This window comes from Mustela putorius, unplaced genomic scaffold (genome assembly GCF_011764305.1).
Source record: "Mustela putorius furo isolate JIRA1106 unplaced genomic scaffold, ASM1176430v1.1 tig00003853_pilon_pilon_pilon, whole genome shotgun sequence".
Taxonomy (NCBI): domain Eukaryota; kingdom Metazoa; phylum Chordata; class Mammalia; order Carnivora; family Mustelidae; genus Mustela; species Mustela putorius.
The window spans coordinates 34,970,895-34,989,420 of NW_025422005.1; the positions used below are offsets into that span (position 1 = coordinate 34,970,895).

The window sequence follows — 18,526 nt, forward strand, 5'->3', positions numbered from 1 at the left end:
AAAGCTAACAATCTCCTCTCCTGTATTCCAGGCTTTTGTCAGATCCCTCCCCTCAACTTGTTTGTGCCTGGGGCTATTAGAACTCCCAGCACCTGCTTTGTCTGGTCTATGTCTTTTTTTTTTTTTTTTTAAAGATTTTATTTATTTATTTGACAGACAGAGATCACAAGTAGGCAGAGAGGCAGGCGGGGAGGGGGGAAGCAGGCTCCCTGCTGAGCAAAGAGTGGGATACGGGACTCAATCCCAGGACCCTGGGATCATGACCTGAGCTGAAGGCTTTAACTCACTGAGCCACCCAGGTGCCCCTATGTGTCTGTTTTTATGCCAGTACCATGCTTAGTGATCACAGCTTTGTAGTAAAGCTTGAAATCTGGCAACGTGATGCCCCCAGTTTTGTTTTTCTTTATGCCTCCGTCAGAAAGGATGAATATACAACTTTTGTATCAACATGGATAGGTCTGGAAGAGATTATGCTGAGTGAAATAAGTCAAGCAGAGAGAGTCAATCATCAAATGGTTTCATTTATTTGTGGAGCATAAGAAATAATACAGAGGACGTGGGGAGATGGAAAGGAGAAGGGGGTTGGGGGAAATTGGAGGGGGAGACGAACCATGAGAGACTATGGACTCTGAAAAACAATCTGAGGGTTTTGGAGGGGCAGGGAGTGGGAGGTTGGATGAGTCTGGTGGTGGGTATTATGGAGGGCATGTATTGCATGGAGCACTGGGTATGGTGCATAAACAATGAATTCTAGAACACTGAAAAGAAATTTAAAAAATAAATTAAAAAAGAAAGAAAGAAAGAAAAGAAAAGGAACTCCCAGCACTAGAGTTCTCTTGTGTTTCATTTCTCACTGGAGGCTGGCATTCAAAACTTCAGACCTTAAAGGACTCGGCAAAGTGCAGAGCACTCCCCTCCCTCAGAGGAGAGCCTCACAGAGCTGTGGCCAACACTGTTCTCTCCCAGAAAAGCAGTCCCACAGCTGTGCAGGTGCCTGGAGTCTACTGTGAAGCACCGCCAAAAGCTACAACCAGGTCACCTGCCCTCCGCACCCATCTCTGTCCCCTGCTGTTGAATGGCTGTTCCAACGTGCCCGGCAGGTCTTTTGTCTTTAGAGAGGCAATATACCCTTTTCCAAATGTACTTCAGGAAGGGGAACATTATCTCCCAGTGAAACCCCGGAGATCCCCACACCACGGCATCTTGTTGTCTTGCAGTAACCCAACTCATTGGTCTCTTTCCCGCTCACAGCCTCTCTCCCTGAAAAGTCTCCCTCCCCACCACAGCACTGTGGCTTTTCTCTCCCTCAATTCAAGTTTCCAAACCTTGCAATTGTGCAGACTGTCTTTTTTTTTTTTTTTTAAAGATTTTATTTATTTATTTGACAGAGAGAAATCACAAGTAGATGGAGAGGCAGGCAGAGACAGAGAGAAGCAGTCTCCCTGCCGAGCAGAGAGCCTGATGCGGGACTCGATCCCAGGACCCCGAGATCATGACCTGAGCCGAAGGCAGCGGCTTAACCCACTGAGCCACCCAGGCGCCCCAGACTGTCTTCTTAATCCTCTGATAAATTTCCCAGTTGTTCAAAAAGGTCCCCCTACCACTCTTCCATCTTAATTCCTTCAAGCAGCTTAGATTGGAAAAAAATTTAGAACAGTAAGTGATATCAGTGTGAAACTTCAGATTAATGATGACAAAGATAAAACATATGGTTCCGCCAAGAAAAGATAAGACATTCTTCTGAGCCAGAATGACCTGGTACTTCACAATGGCAAGTGGAAGCTGCAGGACATTGGAGAAATGTCTTCAAAGTTCTAAGGGAAAAGGACATGATTTCCAACCTAGAATATACACCAATCAAAGTATCAATCAAAATGAGGGTAAAATCCAGACATTCAGCAATACAAAGTTTATCAACTATGGAAAATTCCTATCTGAGGAAGCTACTGGAAAGTGTACTCCACCAAGGCAAGAAAGTAAATTCACAGAGAGGAAGGTGTTGCATTCAGAAAACAGGGAATACACACTGGAGAAAGAAAAAGAGAAGTCCTAGAATGATAGTGAAGGGCAGCAGGTTTACTACTCTGCAACAGGTTTAGAAAGGAAACAATCTAGAAAGACAACTATCATATGATCTCCCTGATATGAGGAAGTGGTGATGCAACATGGGGGCTTACGTGGGTAGGAGAAGAATAAATGAAACAAGATGGGATTGGGAGGGAGACAAACCATAAGTGACTCTTAATCTCACAAAACAAACTGAGGGGGGTGGGGAGAAGGGGGGTGAGGTTATGGACATTGGGGAGGGTATGTGCTTTGGTGAGTGCTGTGAAGTCTGTAAACCTGGCGATTCACATACCTGTACCCCTGGGGATAAAAATATATGTTTATAAAAAATAAAAAATTAAAAAAAAAAAGAAAGGAAACAATCTAAAACAGGGATAGAAAAATAGATGGTTCCAGAAGAAATGTCTCTAACAAGATAATAAAATTGACAGATTATTTGTTGTGACCAAATATATTATATGAAGATTTTAAATTACTGCTAGACAATTTGGGTGTAAATTAATGATCACAACAGAAAAATCTGCAACCTCCCTAAAAATCAAACAGAAAACAAATGAAAGTATTAATTCCTGAAGGGGAAGAAAAGTTGTATAAGAAAGTAAATGCAGAATTAGTATACTACATGACTGTGCTACAAATATTTATTTAGTGATAATAATGTAAACATTTAATTTTGATCTAACCTCATAATATCATTATTTGAGAGAATGAGGGAAAGGTTCATGGTATGTATGTATGTATGTATGTGTGTGTGTATGAATTGGGAGTTATAGACTCAACGAGAATAAGATCTCTCATGAGAACCCTTGTTCTTTCTGCTGTGGGAAGATATAGTGAAAAGATGGCTCCCCATAAACCTGGAAGTGGGTCCTCGCTTGATACCAAATCTACCGGTCACTTGTCTTGGACTTTTCAGCCTCTAGAACCCTGAGAAATTTCTTTTGCTTTTAAGTCACCTGGTGGGTATTCTGTTGTAGCACCCCAAACAGACCAAGACAGAAACTAGTACAAGAAGTGGGGTGCTACTATAACAAATATGTGGAAGTGTGAGAGCAGTTTTGGAACTGGCTAAAGGCTGGAAGAATTTTGAGTTGCATGCTAAAAAAGCCTATGCTGCTGTGAACAGATCTTTAAAGATGATTTTGGTGAGGGCTCAGAAAGAAGAGGAGACTTGTAAAGTTTTAATCTCCTTAGTAATCCTGAACAGAGTTTTGGTAGGAATATGGAAGGTAAAGACCATTCTGATGAGGTCTCAGATGGAAATGTGGAACATGTTAGTGGAAACTGTAGGAAAGGTGCCCCTTGTTATATAGGGGCAAAGCACTTCGCTAAATTGTGTTTATGCCCTAGCATTTTGTGGAAGGTAGAACTTTTGAGTGATTAAATTAGCTGAGGAAATATGAAAGTGAAGTATTGAAAGAGTAGCTTGGTTCTTCTTGGCTACTTAAATGTGAGAAGAGAGAAATAATTTAAAGATGGGATTGTTTAAAATGAAGCAGAACTTAAATATTTGCAACATTCTCAGCCTATACATATTGAAAAGAAAAAGAAGCCCTATCTGGGAAAGAATACTAAGGGTTTGATCCTTAGAGAGATTTTACTGTAGGAAGATAAAAGATAATATCTAGAATGTAAAAATCAAGAAAGAATAGTCATTCTGAAATATGAAGGCATATTAGAAAAAACACCTAAAGGATTTAAAATTGCATTTAAAACTGTATGAAGTGGTAATTGGCAATGTGAAGGAATGGGGCAAGGGAATACTGTTTTTTATTTTAAAGTTTGTAGCAGTATTTGACATTTTAATCTGTATACATGTATTATTTAATTTTTTTAAATTTTTTATTTTTTATAAACATATATTTTTATCCCCAGGGGTACAGGTCTGTGAATCACCAGGTTTACACACTTCACAGCACTCACCAAATCACATACCCTCCCCAATGTCCATAATCCCACCTCCTTCTCCCAAACCCCCTCCCCCCGGCAACCCTCAGTTTGTTTTGTGAGATTAAGAGTCACTTATGGTTTGTCTCCCTCCCAATCCCATCTTGTTTCATTTATTCTTCTTCTACCCACTTAAGCCTCCATGTTGTATCACCACTTCCTCATATCAGGGAGATCATATGATAGTTGTCTTTCTCTGCTTGACTTATTTCGCTAAGCATGATACGCTCTAGTTCCATCCATGTTGTTGCAAATGGCAAGATTTCATTTCTTTTGATGGCTGCATAGTATTCCATTGTGTATATATACCACATCTTCTTGATCCATTCATCTGTTGATGGACATCTAGGTTCTTTCCATAGTTTGGCTATTGTGGACATTGCTGCTATAAACATTCGGGTGCATGTGCCCCTTTGGATCACTACATTTGTATCTTTAGGGTAAATACCCAATAGTGCAATTGCTGGGTCATAGGGCAGTTCTATTTTCAACATTTTGAGGAACCTCCATGCTGTTTTTCCAGAGTGGCTGCACCAGCTTGCATTCCCACCAACAGTGTAGGAGGGTTCCCCTTTCTCCGCATCCTCGCCAGCATCTGTCATTTCCTGACTTGTTGATTTTAGCCATTCTGACTGGTGTGAGGTGATATCTCATTGTGGTTTTGATTTGTATTTCCCTGATGCCGAGTGATATGGAGCACTTTTTCATGTGTCTGTTCGCCATCTGGATGTCTTCTTTGCAGAAATGTCTGTTCATGTCCTCTGCCCATTTCTTGATTGGATTATTTGTTCTTTGGGTGTTGAGTTTGCTAAGTTCTTTATAGATTCTGGACACTAGTCCTTTATCTGATATGTCGTTTGCAAATATCTTCTCCCATTCTGTCAGTTGTCTTTTGATTTTGTTAACTGTTTCCTTTGCTGTGCAAAAGCTTTTGATCTTGATGAAATCCCAGTAGTTCATTTTTTCCCTTGCTTCCCTTGCCTTTTGCGTTGTTCCTAGGAAGATGTTGCTGCGGCAGAGGTCGAAGAGGTTGCTGCCCGTGTTCTCCTCAAGGATTTTGATGGATTCCTTTGGTACATTGAGGTCCTTCATCCATTTTGAGTCTATTTTTGTGTGTGGTGTAAGGGAATGGTCCAATTTCATTTTTCTGCATGTGGCTGTCCAATTTTCCCAGCACCATTTATTGAAGAGGCTGTCTTTTTTCCATTGGACATTCTTTCCTGCTTTGTCGAAGATTAGTTGACCATAGATTTGAGGTTCTATTTCTGGGCTCTCTATTCTGTTCCATTGATCTATGTGTCTGTTTTTGTGCCAGTACCATGCTGTCTTGATGATGACAGCTTTGTAATAGAGCCTGAAGTCCGGAATTGTGATGCCACCAACGTTGGCTTTCTTTTTCAATATCCCTTTGGCTATTCGAGGTCTTTTCTGGTTCCATATAAATTTTAGCATTATTTGTTCCATTTCTTTGAAAAAGATGGATGGTACTTTGATAGGAATTGCATTAAATGTGTAGATTGCTTTAGGTAGCATAGACATTTTCACAATATTTATTCTTCCAATCCAGGAGCATGGAACATTTTTCCATTTCTTTGTGTCTTCCTCAATTTCTTTCATGAGTACTTTATAGTTTTCTGAGTATAGATTCTGTGTCTCTTTGGTTAGGTTTATTCCTAGGTATCTTATGGTTTTGGATGCAATTGTAAATGGGATTGACTCCTTAATATCTCTTTCTTCTGTCTTGCTGTTGGTGTAGAGAAATGCAACTGATTTCTGTGCATTGATTTTATATCCTGACACTTTACTGAATTCCTGTATAAGTTCTAGCAGTTTTGGAGTGGAGTCTTTTGGGTTTTCCACATATAGTATCATATCATCTGCGAAGAGTGATAATTTGACTTCTTCTTTGCCGATTTGGATGCCTTTAATTTCCTTTTGTTGTCTGATTGCTGAGGCTAGGACCTCTAGTACGATGTTGAATAGCAGTGGTGATAATGGACATCCCTGCCGTGTTCCTGACCTTAGCGGAAAAGCTTTCAGTTTTTTCTCCATTGAGAATGATATTTGCGGTGGGTTTTTCATAGATGGCTTTGATGATATTGAGGTATGTGCCCTCTATCCCTACACTTTGAAGAGTTTTGATCAGGAAGGGATGTTGTACTTTGTCAAATGCTTTTTCAGCATCTATTGAGAGTATCATATGGTTCTTGTTCTTTCTTTTATTGATGTGTTGTATCACATTGACTGATTTGCGGATGTTGAACCAACCTTGCAGCCCTGGAATAAATCCCACTTGGTCGTGGTGAATAATCTTTTTAATGTACTGTTGAATCCTATTGGCTAGTATTTTGTTGAGTATTTTCGCATCTGTGTTCATCAAGGATATCGGTCTATAGCTCTCTTTTTTGGTGGGATCCTTGTCTGGTTTTGGGATCAAGGTGATGCTGGCCTCATAAAATGAGTTTGGAAGTTTTCCTTCCATTTCTATTTTTTGGAACAGTTTCAGGAGAATAGGAATTAGTTCTTCTTTAAATGTTTGGTAGAATTCCCCCCGGGAAGCCGTCTGGCCCTGGGCTTTTGTTTGTTTGGAGATTTTTAATGACCGTTTCAATCTCCTTACTGGTTATGGGTCTGTTCAGGCTTTCTATTTCTTCCTGGCTCAGTTGTGGTAGTTTATATGTTTCTAGGAATGCATCCCATTTCTTCCAGATTGTCAAATTTATTGCCGTAGAGTTGCTCATAGTATGTTCTTATAATAGTTTGTATTTTCTTTGGTGTTAGTTGTGATCTCTCCTCTTTTCATTCATGATTTTATTTATTTGGGTCCTTTCTCTTTTCTTTTTGATAAGTCGGGCCAGGGGTTTATCAATTTTATTAATTCTTTCAAAGAACCAGCTCCTAGTTTCGTTGATTTGTTCTATTGTTTTTTTTGGTTTCTATTTCATTGATTTCTGCTCTGATCTTTATGATTTCTCTTCTCCTGCTGGGCTTAGGGTTTCTTTCTTGTTCTTTTCTCCAGCTCCTTTAGGTGTAGGGTTAGGTTGTGTACCTGAGACCCTTTCTTGTTTCTTGAGAAAGGCTTGTACCGCTATATATTTTCCTCTCAGGACTGCCTTTGTTGTGTCCCACAGATTTTGAACCGTTGTATTTTTCATTATCATTTGTTTCCATGATTTTTTTTCAATTCTTCTTTAATTTCCCGGTTGACCCATTCATTCTTTAGAAGGATACTGTTTAGTCTCCATGTATTTTGGGTTCTTTCCAAACTTCCTTTTGTGGTTGAGTTCTAGCTTTAGAGCATTGTGGTCTGAAAATATGCAGGGAATGATCCCAATCTTTTGATACCGTTTGAGTCCTGATTTAGGACCGAGGATGTGATCTATTCTGGAGAATGTTCCATGTGCACTAGAGAAGAATGTGTATTCTGTTGCTTTGGGATGAAATGTTCTGAATATATCTGTGATGTCCATCTGGTCCAGTGTGTCGTTTAAGGCCTTTATTTCCTTGCTGATCTTTTGCTTGGATGACCTGTCCATTTCAGTGAGGGGAGTGTTAAAGTCCCCTACTATTATTGTATTATTGTTGATGTGTCTTTTCTTTGATTTTGTTATTAATTGGTTTATATAGTTGGCTGCTCCCACATTGGGGGCATAGATATTTAAAATTGTTAAATCTTCTTGTTGGACAGACCCTTTGAGTATGATATAGTGTCCTTCCTCATCTCTTATTATAGTCTTTGGCTTAAAATCTAATTGATCTGATATAAGGATTGCCACTCCTGCTTTCTTCTGATGTCCATTAGCATGGTAAATTCTTTTCCACCCCCTCACTTTAAATCTGGAGGTGTCTTCGGGCTTAAAATGTGTTTCTTGGAGGCAACATATAGATGGGTTTGTTTTTTTTTTATCCATTCTGATACCCTGTGTCTTTTGATTGGGGCATTTAGCCCATTCACATTCAGGGTAACTATTGAGAGATATGAATTTAGTGCCATTGTATTGCCTGTAAGGTGATTGTTACTGTATATGGTCTCTGTTCCTTTCTGATCTACCACTTGTAGGCTCTCTCTTTGCTTAGAGGACCCCTTTCAATATTTCCTGTAGAGCTGGTTTGGTATTTGCAAATTCTTTCAGTTGTTGTTTGTCCTGGAAGCTTTTAATCTCTCCTTCTATTTTCAATGATAGCCTAGCTGGATATAGTATTCTTGGCTGCATGTTTTTCTCGTTTAGTGCTCTGAAAATATCATGCCAGCTCTTTCTGGCCTGCCAGGTCTCTGTGGATAAGTCAGCTGCCAATCTAATATTTTTACCATTGTATGTTACAGACTTCTTTTCCCGGGCTGCTCTCAGGATTTTCTCTTTGTCATTGAGAGTTGTAAATTTTACTATTAGGTGACGGGGTGTGGGCCTATTCTTATTGATATTGAGGGGCGTTCTCTGAACCTCCTGAATTTTGATGCTCGTTCCCTTTGCCATATTGGGGAAATTCTCCCCAATAATTCTCTCCAGTATACCTTCTGCTCCCCTCTCACTTTCTTCTTCTTCTGGAATCCCAATTATTCTAATGTTGTTTCGTCTTATGGTGTCACTTATCTCTCGAATTCTCCCCTCGTGGTCCAGTAGCTGTTTTTCCCTCTTTTGCTCAGCTTCTTTATTCTCTGTCATTTGGTCTTCTATATCACTAATTCTTTCTTCTGCCTCATTTATCCTAGCAGTTAGAGCCTCCATTTTTGATTGCACCTCATTAATAGCTTTTTTGATTTCACCTTGGTTCGATTTTAGTTCTTTTATTTCTCCAGAAAGGGCTTTTATATCTCTTGAGAGGGTTTCTCTAATATCTTCCATGCCTTTTTCGAGCCCGGCTAGAACCTTGAGAATTGTCATTCTGAACTCTAGATCTGACATATTACCGATGTCTGTATTGATTAGGTCCCTAGCCTTCAGTACTGCCTCTTGTTCTTTTTTTTGTGTTGAATTTTTACGTCTTGTCATTTTGTCCAGATAAGACTAAATGAAGGGGCAAGTAAAATACTAAAAGGGTGGCAACAACCCCAGGAAAATATGCTTTAACCAAATTAGAAGAGATCCAAAATCGTGAGTGGGGAGAAAGGGGATAAAAGGAGGTTCAAAAAGGAAGAAAGAAAAAAAAAAAAACAAAAAGAAAAGAAAAAAAAGAAAAGAAAAGAATTTTTAAAAAAAGAATACACCTAAGAAAAATGTAAAAAAGAAAAAATATATATATTAGATAAACTAGTATAAAATCGTTAAAAAAGAAAAAGGTAACAGTTAAAAAAAAATTTTACCCGAAGGCGAGAAAAAAAAAAAATGAAAAAGAAAAAATTAAATTCACTGCAAGACTAAAAAAAATCACAGGAAAAAAGCCATGAGTTCCGTGCTTGGCTTTCTCCTCCTCTGGAATTCTGCTGCTCTCCTTGGTATTGAAACCGCACTCCTTGGTAGGTGAACTTGGTCTTGGCTGGATTTCTTGTTGATCTTCTGGGGGAGGGGCCTGTTGTAGTGATTCTCAAGTGTCTTTGCCCCAGGCGGAATTACACCGCCCTTACCCGGGGCCGGGGTGAGTAATCCGCTCGGGTTTGCTTTCAGGAGCTTTTGTTCCCTGAGCGCTTTCCGTAGAGTTCCAGAGGACGGGAATACAAATGGCGGCCTCCTGGTCTCCGGCCTGGAGGAGCCGAGAGCCCAGGGCCGCACTCCTCAGTGCGCGCTCAGAGAACCGCGCCCAGTTACTCCCGTCTACCTGACCTCCGGCCACGCTCCGAGCTCACCGAGCCTGCGACCGGTTCAAGGTAACACGGAGCTGTGAGCTTACTGTCGGCTCTGTCTCTGTAGCCGGCTTTCCCATTCCAATACCCGCAAGCTCTGCGACACTCAGACACCCCCCGATCCTTCTGTGACCCTGCGGGACCTGAGGCCACGCTGACCCCGCGTGGGCTTTGCCCCGGTTTAGCCTCTGGAGCGATGTCCCTCAGCGGAACAGACTTTTAAAAGTCCTGATTTTGTGCACGGTTGCTCCGCCGCTTGCCAGGAGCCGGCTCCTCCCCCTGGGGTCTATCTTCCCGTCGCTTTGGATTCACTTCTCCGCCGGTCCTACCTTTCAGAAAGTGGTTGTTTTTCTGTTTCCAGAATTGCTGTTCTTCTTCTCTTCGATCTGCCGATGGATTTTCAGGTGTTTGCAATCTTTAGATAAGCTATCTAGCTGATCTCCGGCTAGCTGAAGCAGTCTCAGCTTGCTACTTCTCCGCCATCTTGACTCCTCCTTCCGTATTATTTAATTTTTAAGGAGAATAAGTGATAAATAGGAGTTCTTTGGGCACAGAGATGGAAGAAAGGTGTATCCCAAACAAGGGGAAGGATATAAGCTAAGGCAAAGATGCTCTCTGGAGTCATTTTAGTCCCTTTGGATATTTAGTCTATTGGATGTTTTTTCCTTCTCCAGGGACTGTGAGCTCCTACCAATTACAGAGTCCTTTATGAACACCAGGTGATAGGAAATCCTTAATATGTAAGTGCAGCAGGTAAAAAATTTGGAACAGTGTGCATTAAGAAAGATGCAGCCACTCTGGAAAACAGCATGGAGGTTCCTCAAAATGTTTAAAATAGAACTGCCTTATGACCCAGCAATTGCACTACTGGGTATTTACCCTAAAGATACAAACGTAGTGATCCAAAGGGGCACGTGCACCCGAATGTTTATAGCAGCAATGTCCACAATAGCCAAACTATGGAAAGAACCTAGATGTCCATCAACAGATGAATGGATCAAGAAGATGTGGTATATATACACAATGGAATACTATGCAGCCATCAAAAGAAATGAAATCTTGCCATTTGCGACAACATGGATGGAACTAGAGCGTATCATGCTTAGCGAAATAAGTCAAGCAGAGAAAGACAACTATCATATGATCTCCCTGATATGAGGAAGTGGTGATGCAATATGGGGGCTTAAGTGGGTAGAAGAAGAATCAATGAAACAAGATGGGATTGGGAGGGAGACAAACCATAAGTGACTCTTAATCTCACAAAATAAACTGATGGTGCTGGGGGGAGGGGGGTTGGGAGAAGGGGGTGGGATTATGGACATTGGGGAGGGTATGTGCTTTGGTGAGTGCTGTGAAGTGTGTAAACCTGGTGATTCACAGACCTGTACCCCTGGGGATAAAAATATATGTTTATAAAAAATAAAAAAATTAAAAAAAAAAAGAAATAAATGAAAAAAAAAAAGATGCACAAATATTCAAGTCATAAAAAAGTTACTATCCCTACATTTTTTCCCATAGATTTTATTTATTTATTTGAAAGAGAGAGAGTACAAGCAGGGGGAGCAGTAGAGGGAGAAGAAGGTTCCCCAATGAACAGGGAGCCAGATGTGTGGCTCAATCCTAGGACCCCAGGATCATGACGTGAGCTAAGGCAGATGCTTAACCGACTGAGCCACCCACATGCCCCTCTCTACTTTTAGGATTTAAGAATCCTAAAGGCCTGTATAAATATAACAAGAAAGAATTTTTTCTTTACACTGTAGCTCCCCAATGGTATCTGTGTTACACTATTTGCTGGTTCTTCTAAAACTGATGTAGGGAGTGATATGGCCCACCTACCAAGGAATAAAGATGAAGATGTGATCATTTAGGATGAGAGGAGTGCTCAAAACAGAATTGAGGAAACATTTAAGTCATGAGCAGAGGAGAAGGAGGAATAAGTGAAAGAGAAAGAGAAAAGAGAAAAAACCAGGAGAAATCTGTGACACACAAGCCAATTAGCAATGTCTAATGCAGTAGAATGTCAATATTAGTAACACACATCTACTTTACAGTTTACAAAGTGTTTTTTCATTTATAGTGAAGTCAAAGATTTTTCACATTTAACCTTTACAAGTAAAGTAAGAAACCCAAAAAAGCCATTAAACTTAGCAACTAAGGGACTCTAAGGACATTATGAATGGCAAAGATCAATAAGTAATAGGAATGGAAAATGGATCAGGTGAGTTGAGAGAGGCTCAAGAGGTAAAGAAACAGGGTGCTCATTCAAGTCATCAAAGAGTTCCTGTTTCCTAGGCATTTAGATATTAAAAAGGGGATCCCTAGAAAGTGAGTACATGTATCTTCCCTGGAAAGTTAAAAAGAAGTTTTTGGTCTAATTAAGTCCTTATGAAGTTGTTTCAAAAACATTCAGAGACGATCACATCTCTAAGAAAGAGCCAAAGCAAAAAATTCTGCAGATGTTTGCATATAATAGCATTCATGGGACTGTGTAACCAGTATCCAAAAGCATATTTTCCAGCAACTTAAAAAAAGTGTCACAAACTCTAACCCAAGGTTAGCTAGCATGGAAAATTAAAAATCACATATAATTATTATATAGTAAATACAATAGTAAAATAATAGCTACAATTTATTTTTTAATGGGCCAGGCATTATGTTCAACATTTTATATACATTATCTCATTTAGTCTTCCAACTTTGGGCATCAGCAGGTCTTGGGTTGGCTATAGATGGTAGAAAATGGAACCAAGTATGACTCAGATTTTCTTCTTGAGCCATTAGATACATCTTGGTGTTGATACCGAGATGGGGACAACAAGGGAAAAATCAGACTCTGGCAGGAAAATTAAGAGTTCAATAACGGTCTTATTAAATTTGAGATGTTTCTTAGAAGTGGTAGGTAGGTGGGCACTGAGCCTAGAGCTCAGAAGGAAGGTCAGGGCTAGAGATATAAATTTGTGACTTACCTATATCTAGATGCTATTTAAAACCATGGCACTTAGGGGCACCTGGGTGGCTCAGTAAGTTGGGTGTCTGACTCTTGGTTTCGGCTCAGGTCATGACCTCATGGGTTGTGGACTGGATCACTGGACTCTCACTGGACTCTGTGCTCAGTGGGGAGTCTGCTTGAAGATTCCCTCTGCCCCTCCCCCCCGCTCAAATAAGTAAATCTTAAAAACAAAACAAAACCATGGGACTGAATGCGATCACTTAGGTAGAGAATGTAGACAGGGCAGTGGGTGCTATGGAGTACTCAATATTCAAAAGGGTTGCAGAAAGGCAGAAGGGCCTGCAAAACAGACTGAGAGAAAGCAGCCAGGAATACAGGAGGAAAAACAGGAAGATGGGGTTATAGGGGCCAAGAGAATAAGTGTCAAGAAGGGCATAGTCAATTTTATTGAAAATTGCTAAGAGGTCAAATGAGATAACAACAGAGAAGTAACCATTGTATTTAACAATACTGAAATCACTGGTGATTTTGACAAGAGCAACTTCAATAAAGTGGCAGAAATGAGCAATGGAAGCTCAATTATAGTGGACTCAAGACATAGTGGAGGTGAACACAGGGGAAAAGGTGACTACAGACAAATTTTTCAAAGAAATATTGCTCTGACTTCTGCATAGTGAAGCAAACAATCAACAAAATTAAAAAGCAACCTACAGAATGGGAGAAGATATTTGCAAATGACATATCTGATAAAGTATTAGTATCCAAAATATATAAAGAACTTATAAAACTCAACACCCAACATCTGAATAATCCAGTTAAAAAATGGGCAGAAGACACAGACATTTTCTAAAACAGACATACAGAGGGCCAAAAAACATATGAAAAGCTGTTCCACATTACTCATTATCAGGGAAATGCAAATCAAAACTAAAATGAGATATCTCACACCTGTCAGAATGGCTTAAATAAAAAATCCAAGAAACAAGACACGGTGAGAATGCAGAGAAAAGAGAACCCTCTTACACTGTTGGTAGGAATGCAAACTGGTGTAGCCACTATGGGAAACAGTATGGAGATTCCTCAAAAAGTTAAAAGTAGAGCTACCTGGGGCGCCTGGGTGGCTCAGTGGGTTAAGCCTCTGCCTTCGGCTTAGGTCATGATCCCAGGGTCCTGGGATCAAGCCCTGCATCAGGCTCTCCGCTCAGCAGGGAGCCTGCCTCCCCCCTCTCTCTGCCTTCCTCTCTGCCTACTTGTGATCTCTCTGTCACATAAATAAATAAAAAAATCTTTTAAAAAAAGAATATTAAAAAAGTAAAATAGAACTACCCTACAATCCAGTAATTGTACTACAAGCCAAAGAATACAAGAATACTAATTCAATGGGAACCATGCGCCCCAATGTTTACAGCAGGATTAGCAACAATAGCCAAACTACGGAAAGAGCCCAAATGTCCACTGACTGATGAAAGGAACAAAGAAGATGTGGCATATATATACAACAGAATAGTACTCAGCCACAAAAAAGAATGAAACCTTGCCATTTGCAATGACATGGATGGAGCTAGAGAGTGTAATGTTTAGTGAAAGAAGTCAAGAAAGACAAATACCATATGAGTTCACTCAGATGCGGAATTTAAGAAACAAAACAAACAAGCAAGGGGAGAAAAAGAGACAGAGGCAAACCAAGTAACAGACACTTTACTATAGAGAACAAACTGATGGTTAACAGAATGGAGGTGGGTGGGGGGAAGGATTAAATAGGTGATAGGGTTTAAGGAGTGCACTTGTGATGTGCGCCAGGAGCTATATGGAAGCGCTGAATCACTATATTGCACATCTGAAACTAATATTACACTAATATTAACCAACAGGTTTAAATTTCAATAAATTTAAAAAATTTTAATAAAATGTAATAATTTTAAATAAATTATAATTTTAATATCTATAAATATAAATATAAATAAATATAAATAAAATTTAAATTAAAAAACCTAAAAATAAAGAAATATTGTTTTGAAGAGAAGAGAAATGCAGTAATAATTGGAGGGGGATGGGAATATCAAAGGCACTTTTTTTTTTGAGATGGACAGTATTAGTCCATTGTAGCTGATGGGATTGGTCCAGTAGAGAGGGAGAAACTAAAAGGCCAGAGAAAGGAGGTAACTGCAGAAGCAAAGTTCTTGAGAAAAGGAGATAGTATAGGCCCAGAACAAATATGTAAGAACTGCCCTGTTACAGGAACAGAGATACTTATAGATATTAACATAATATAAAGCAAAGCATATGTGTGCAGATACGGGGAGATGAGCAAACTTCGTCTGACCACTTCTGTTTTCTCTGGTTCAGGATCTGAAAGCAGTAAGTCCACTCCTCTGAATTCCTATAAACCCTCCCCAGGCCCTTCCAAGTGAGCAGGCCTGGTGAACAGTAAGGAGCCCTCACAGCAGTAAGGGGAAGCATGCACCATAGTCTAGTGTTCGACCTAATAAGGCTTCTCTTAGTATAGTGGTTCTCAAATTGTGGTCTCTGGAACAGATGTAACATCATTCTTTAGACATTTGTTAGGAATGCAAATTATCAGGCCCTAATCCAACCTACTGGATTAGAAACTCTGGGGACAGGGCCCAGCAACAAGTTTAAATAAGTACTCTCGGTGATTTTGAGAAGTTTGAGAACCACTGTCTTTGCAGAATGCGGAGGGTTTCTTGGAAGACTGAAATAGCAATTTCTCAGATACAAAAATGTCAGCAGCAAGAGCTTTTCATAATGAAACTAAGTATATGACAAACGCTTTAAAAGTACTGGCAGTCAGCTGTGTTAACTTCTTTACACATACCTTTGCCTCAAAGGCCAAGCCCAGGTCCACAGCATAATCCCATGAGTATGATAGAAATTACTCCATGAGATTCAGGCCTCAGATGAAACTGACTCACTGAGGAAGGCTGATTTTAAATTTAAAAACATGCACTGTAGAGGAAAAAAGTACGTAACAAGATAGAATTGAGGGAGGTGTCGCAGAGGGATGCTTGATTTGGAGTCAAACATATTGCTGTTCCATGGGTAGAACCACCATGTGTGAACCTGAATAAAACACTTAACTTCTCTGAGCTCAGTTTTCTCATCTAAAAAATATGAAGGTGCCAATATCTTACCTTGGAAGGGAGTCCGTCACTACAATCCTGTCTGAGTAAAGAGTCTAGAAGTAGTGCCCAAGTTTCCATGTATTGTATCATGTGACCCTGGTCACAACAGTTTGGACCAGTAGATTTAGACCAATAGTGTAACATTCCTATACTTCAGAAAATGTGGTTATGTCATGGCAGAGACAGTTTTCTATAATTTTATTTTGTATCCAGAAGTAACCAGAGCTGTCTGTTTCTTTGCAGTAAACACACAATAACTTTATAGGGTTGTTTTGAGAATTAAGTGAAAAAATGTGAGTATAATCTATAACACAGAGTCTGGCACATAAAACTAAAAAATGTAGTTCTTCATAGTAATGAGAGCTCCAAAGCCATTAGTGTCACAGGTGAGATCAAAAAGTCTCAGCATCCAAAACAAAACCCCAAAGTAAATGAGTATAGTTGCAGAGTCATGAAGCCTCACTCTGCAAGGCTTTTAGCTCTGAGGCTATGAAATATATGCTCCTGGGGCTTTAGTCTAGAAGAACTCACTGAACTCCTAACCTGCAGCTTTCTCTTGTATTACTCTGTATGAGTGGAAAGTTTGTTGTTGCTTTCTGGCATGGAGGGACTATGGAGGAGCTATATTAGAAATTTTAGAATATGTTACACAGAACTTTTCCGGTATAACTGAAAGTGGGGCTATGATTGGATTCAGGGTATGGAAGATTCTGAAAATAAGAAGAGAAGCTGAGTATTAGCACTGCAAAACTGGCCTTGGAGCACTGGAATGATACAGAGAAATGATGACCAAAGATGATGGCCTTGATAAGGAGAATCTAGAACAGAGAGGCCATTTGGAAGGCCACAGGTCTAATTTAATCTAGAAGTTCCCAATGCCCTCAACCAGAGCAGTGGTGATAGGAAATTAAAAAGTGTGAGTGGACACTGAATTGCATTTTAAAGGTCAAGGCATCAAATAAAGTTGGTGACTGAATGTTGGGAATGAAAGAAAAATGAGTGCCTGACAGTTCGGTAGAGTGAGGAATGGTGGTGCCACTGCCAGAGTTACGGGAACATGTTTCGGTTGAAGGTCCGAATTCATTTTTGGATTTCTCAAACTTGAGGTGATCAGGGGATTTTTCAGTGGAAGTGGTTATAGCGCAATGTTGATACAGGACTGGAACTCAGATTAATGGAAAGAAGATGAGGCTGAGATCAACAGAAAGGTAAGCTCTGGAGTCATGACATTAAAAAAAAAAAAGTTCTCAGTGGGGGGGCTATAGAGGAAGAAGAAGTCCAAGGCCCACGTCTTGGAAACTGCCCTATGTCTAAGAGGTATGTCTAGTAGTGATACAGAAGAGCAAACCCAGGGAAAGCAAGAAAAGTAAGGTTGATAAGTATCTGGAAAGCCAGGTTAGTGCCAGGCAGAAGAAGCCAAGGGAAGACATTTTCCCTCAGCAAAGGCTTCTATGAGGTAATATCTGGAACAGAATACTGATGTCAGTAGCAATGTACAATGTTGAAGAAGCAACACAAATGAGCTCAGAATACTCTGGGTGGCCTGCCTAGAGCCTACATCTTTCACAGCTAGGCTAAAGTTCATTTAGCAAGACCCTCATAATGACTGACAGCAAGCGTTCGCTAACACTTCTGCGGGGGGTGGGGGCAGACTGGAAGGACAGACAGAGCACTTCTCTGAGATATGGGGACTTACCTAACTCATCCCAGAGTTGCCTGCATTTATCTGTCATGCTTGTTCCTTGCTGCCTCCAGAGTGTGAGTCGTGGGTCAGCCATAAACTGCTCAGTTATCAGCGTCAGCATCCTGGCTCCATTGGAATCCCTCATCCGCAGCATCTCTCGAACCTGACACATAAGGAGGGGCCAGGGGTTGGTGACTGCACATCATAAAAAAGCAGGAGAAGGAAGGGGAGGAGAAGATGAAGTATCTAAACATAACACACCCAAAGAGCCAAAAAGAAGGTTTCTTGTTCTATAAGCAAGTTCTCTGCATATATCAAGAAAGCATGCTGTGCACAATGAGATACCACTTCACATCCACTAGGATGGCTAGAATCAAAAGTCAGATAACAACAGGTGTTGGCGAGGATATAGAGAAATCAGATCTCTGACACACTGACGTGGGAATGTAAAATGATGCAGCTACTTTAGAAATCAGTATAGTAGTTCCTCAAATGATTCAATGTAGAATTACATGACCTATCAGTTCCTATCGTAGAGAGAATGAAAACACATGTCCACACAGAAACTTGTATGAGAATGTTTATAAAAGCATTATGCATAATAACCAAAAGGTGGAAATAATCCAAATATCCACTAACAGAGAATGGATAAACAAAAGTGGTCTAGCCATACAACAGAGTATTAGTCAACCATAAAAAGGAATTAAGTATGGATACATGCACAACATGGGTGATCCTTGAAAATACTATGTTAAATGAAAGAAGCCAGTCACAAAAGATTATATATGATATTATTCTACTCCTAGGAAAGCCCAGAATAGGGAAATCTATAGAGACAGAAAGTAGATTAGTGATTGCTTAGGGCTGGAGGAGGGGGAGTGAGGAATAAGGGAAGTGACAGGTAAAGGGTATGGGGTTTCTTTTTAGGGTGATGAAATTGGTCTAAAATTGAC

The 18,526-nt window shown here is 40.1% G+C and overlaps 1 protein-coding gene across 1 annotated transcript in view; it reads right to left on the bottom strand.

The window, feature by feature from the left end:
* ZSWIM5 (zinc finger SWIM-type containing 5) overlaps nucleotides 1-18,526 on the bottom strand; it is a 217,976-nt gene that overhangs the window by 51,000 nt on the left and 148,450 nt on the right. The window contains exon 4 of the mRNA XM_004741536.3: nucleotides 17,586-17,736. Within this exon, the coding sequence (XP_004741593.3) occupies nucleotides 17,586-17,736 (151 nt within the window). The remainder of the gene's footprint in view (nucleotides 1-17,585; nucleotides 17,737-18,526) is intronic.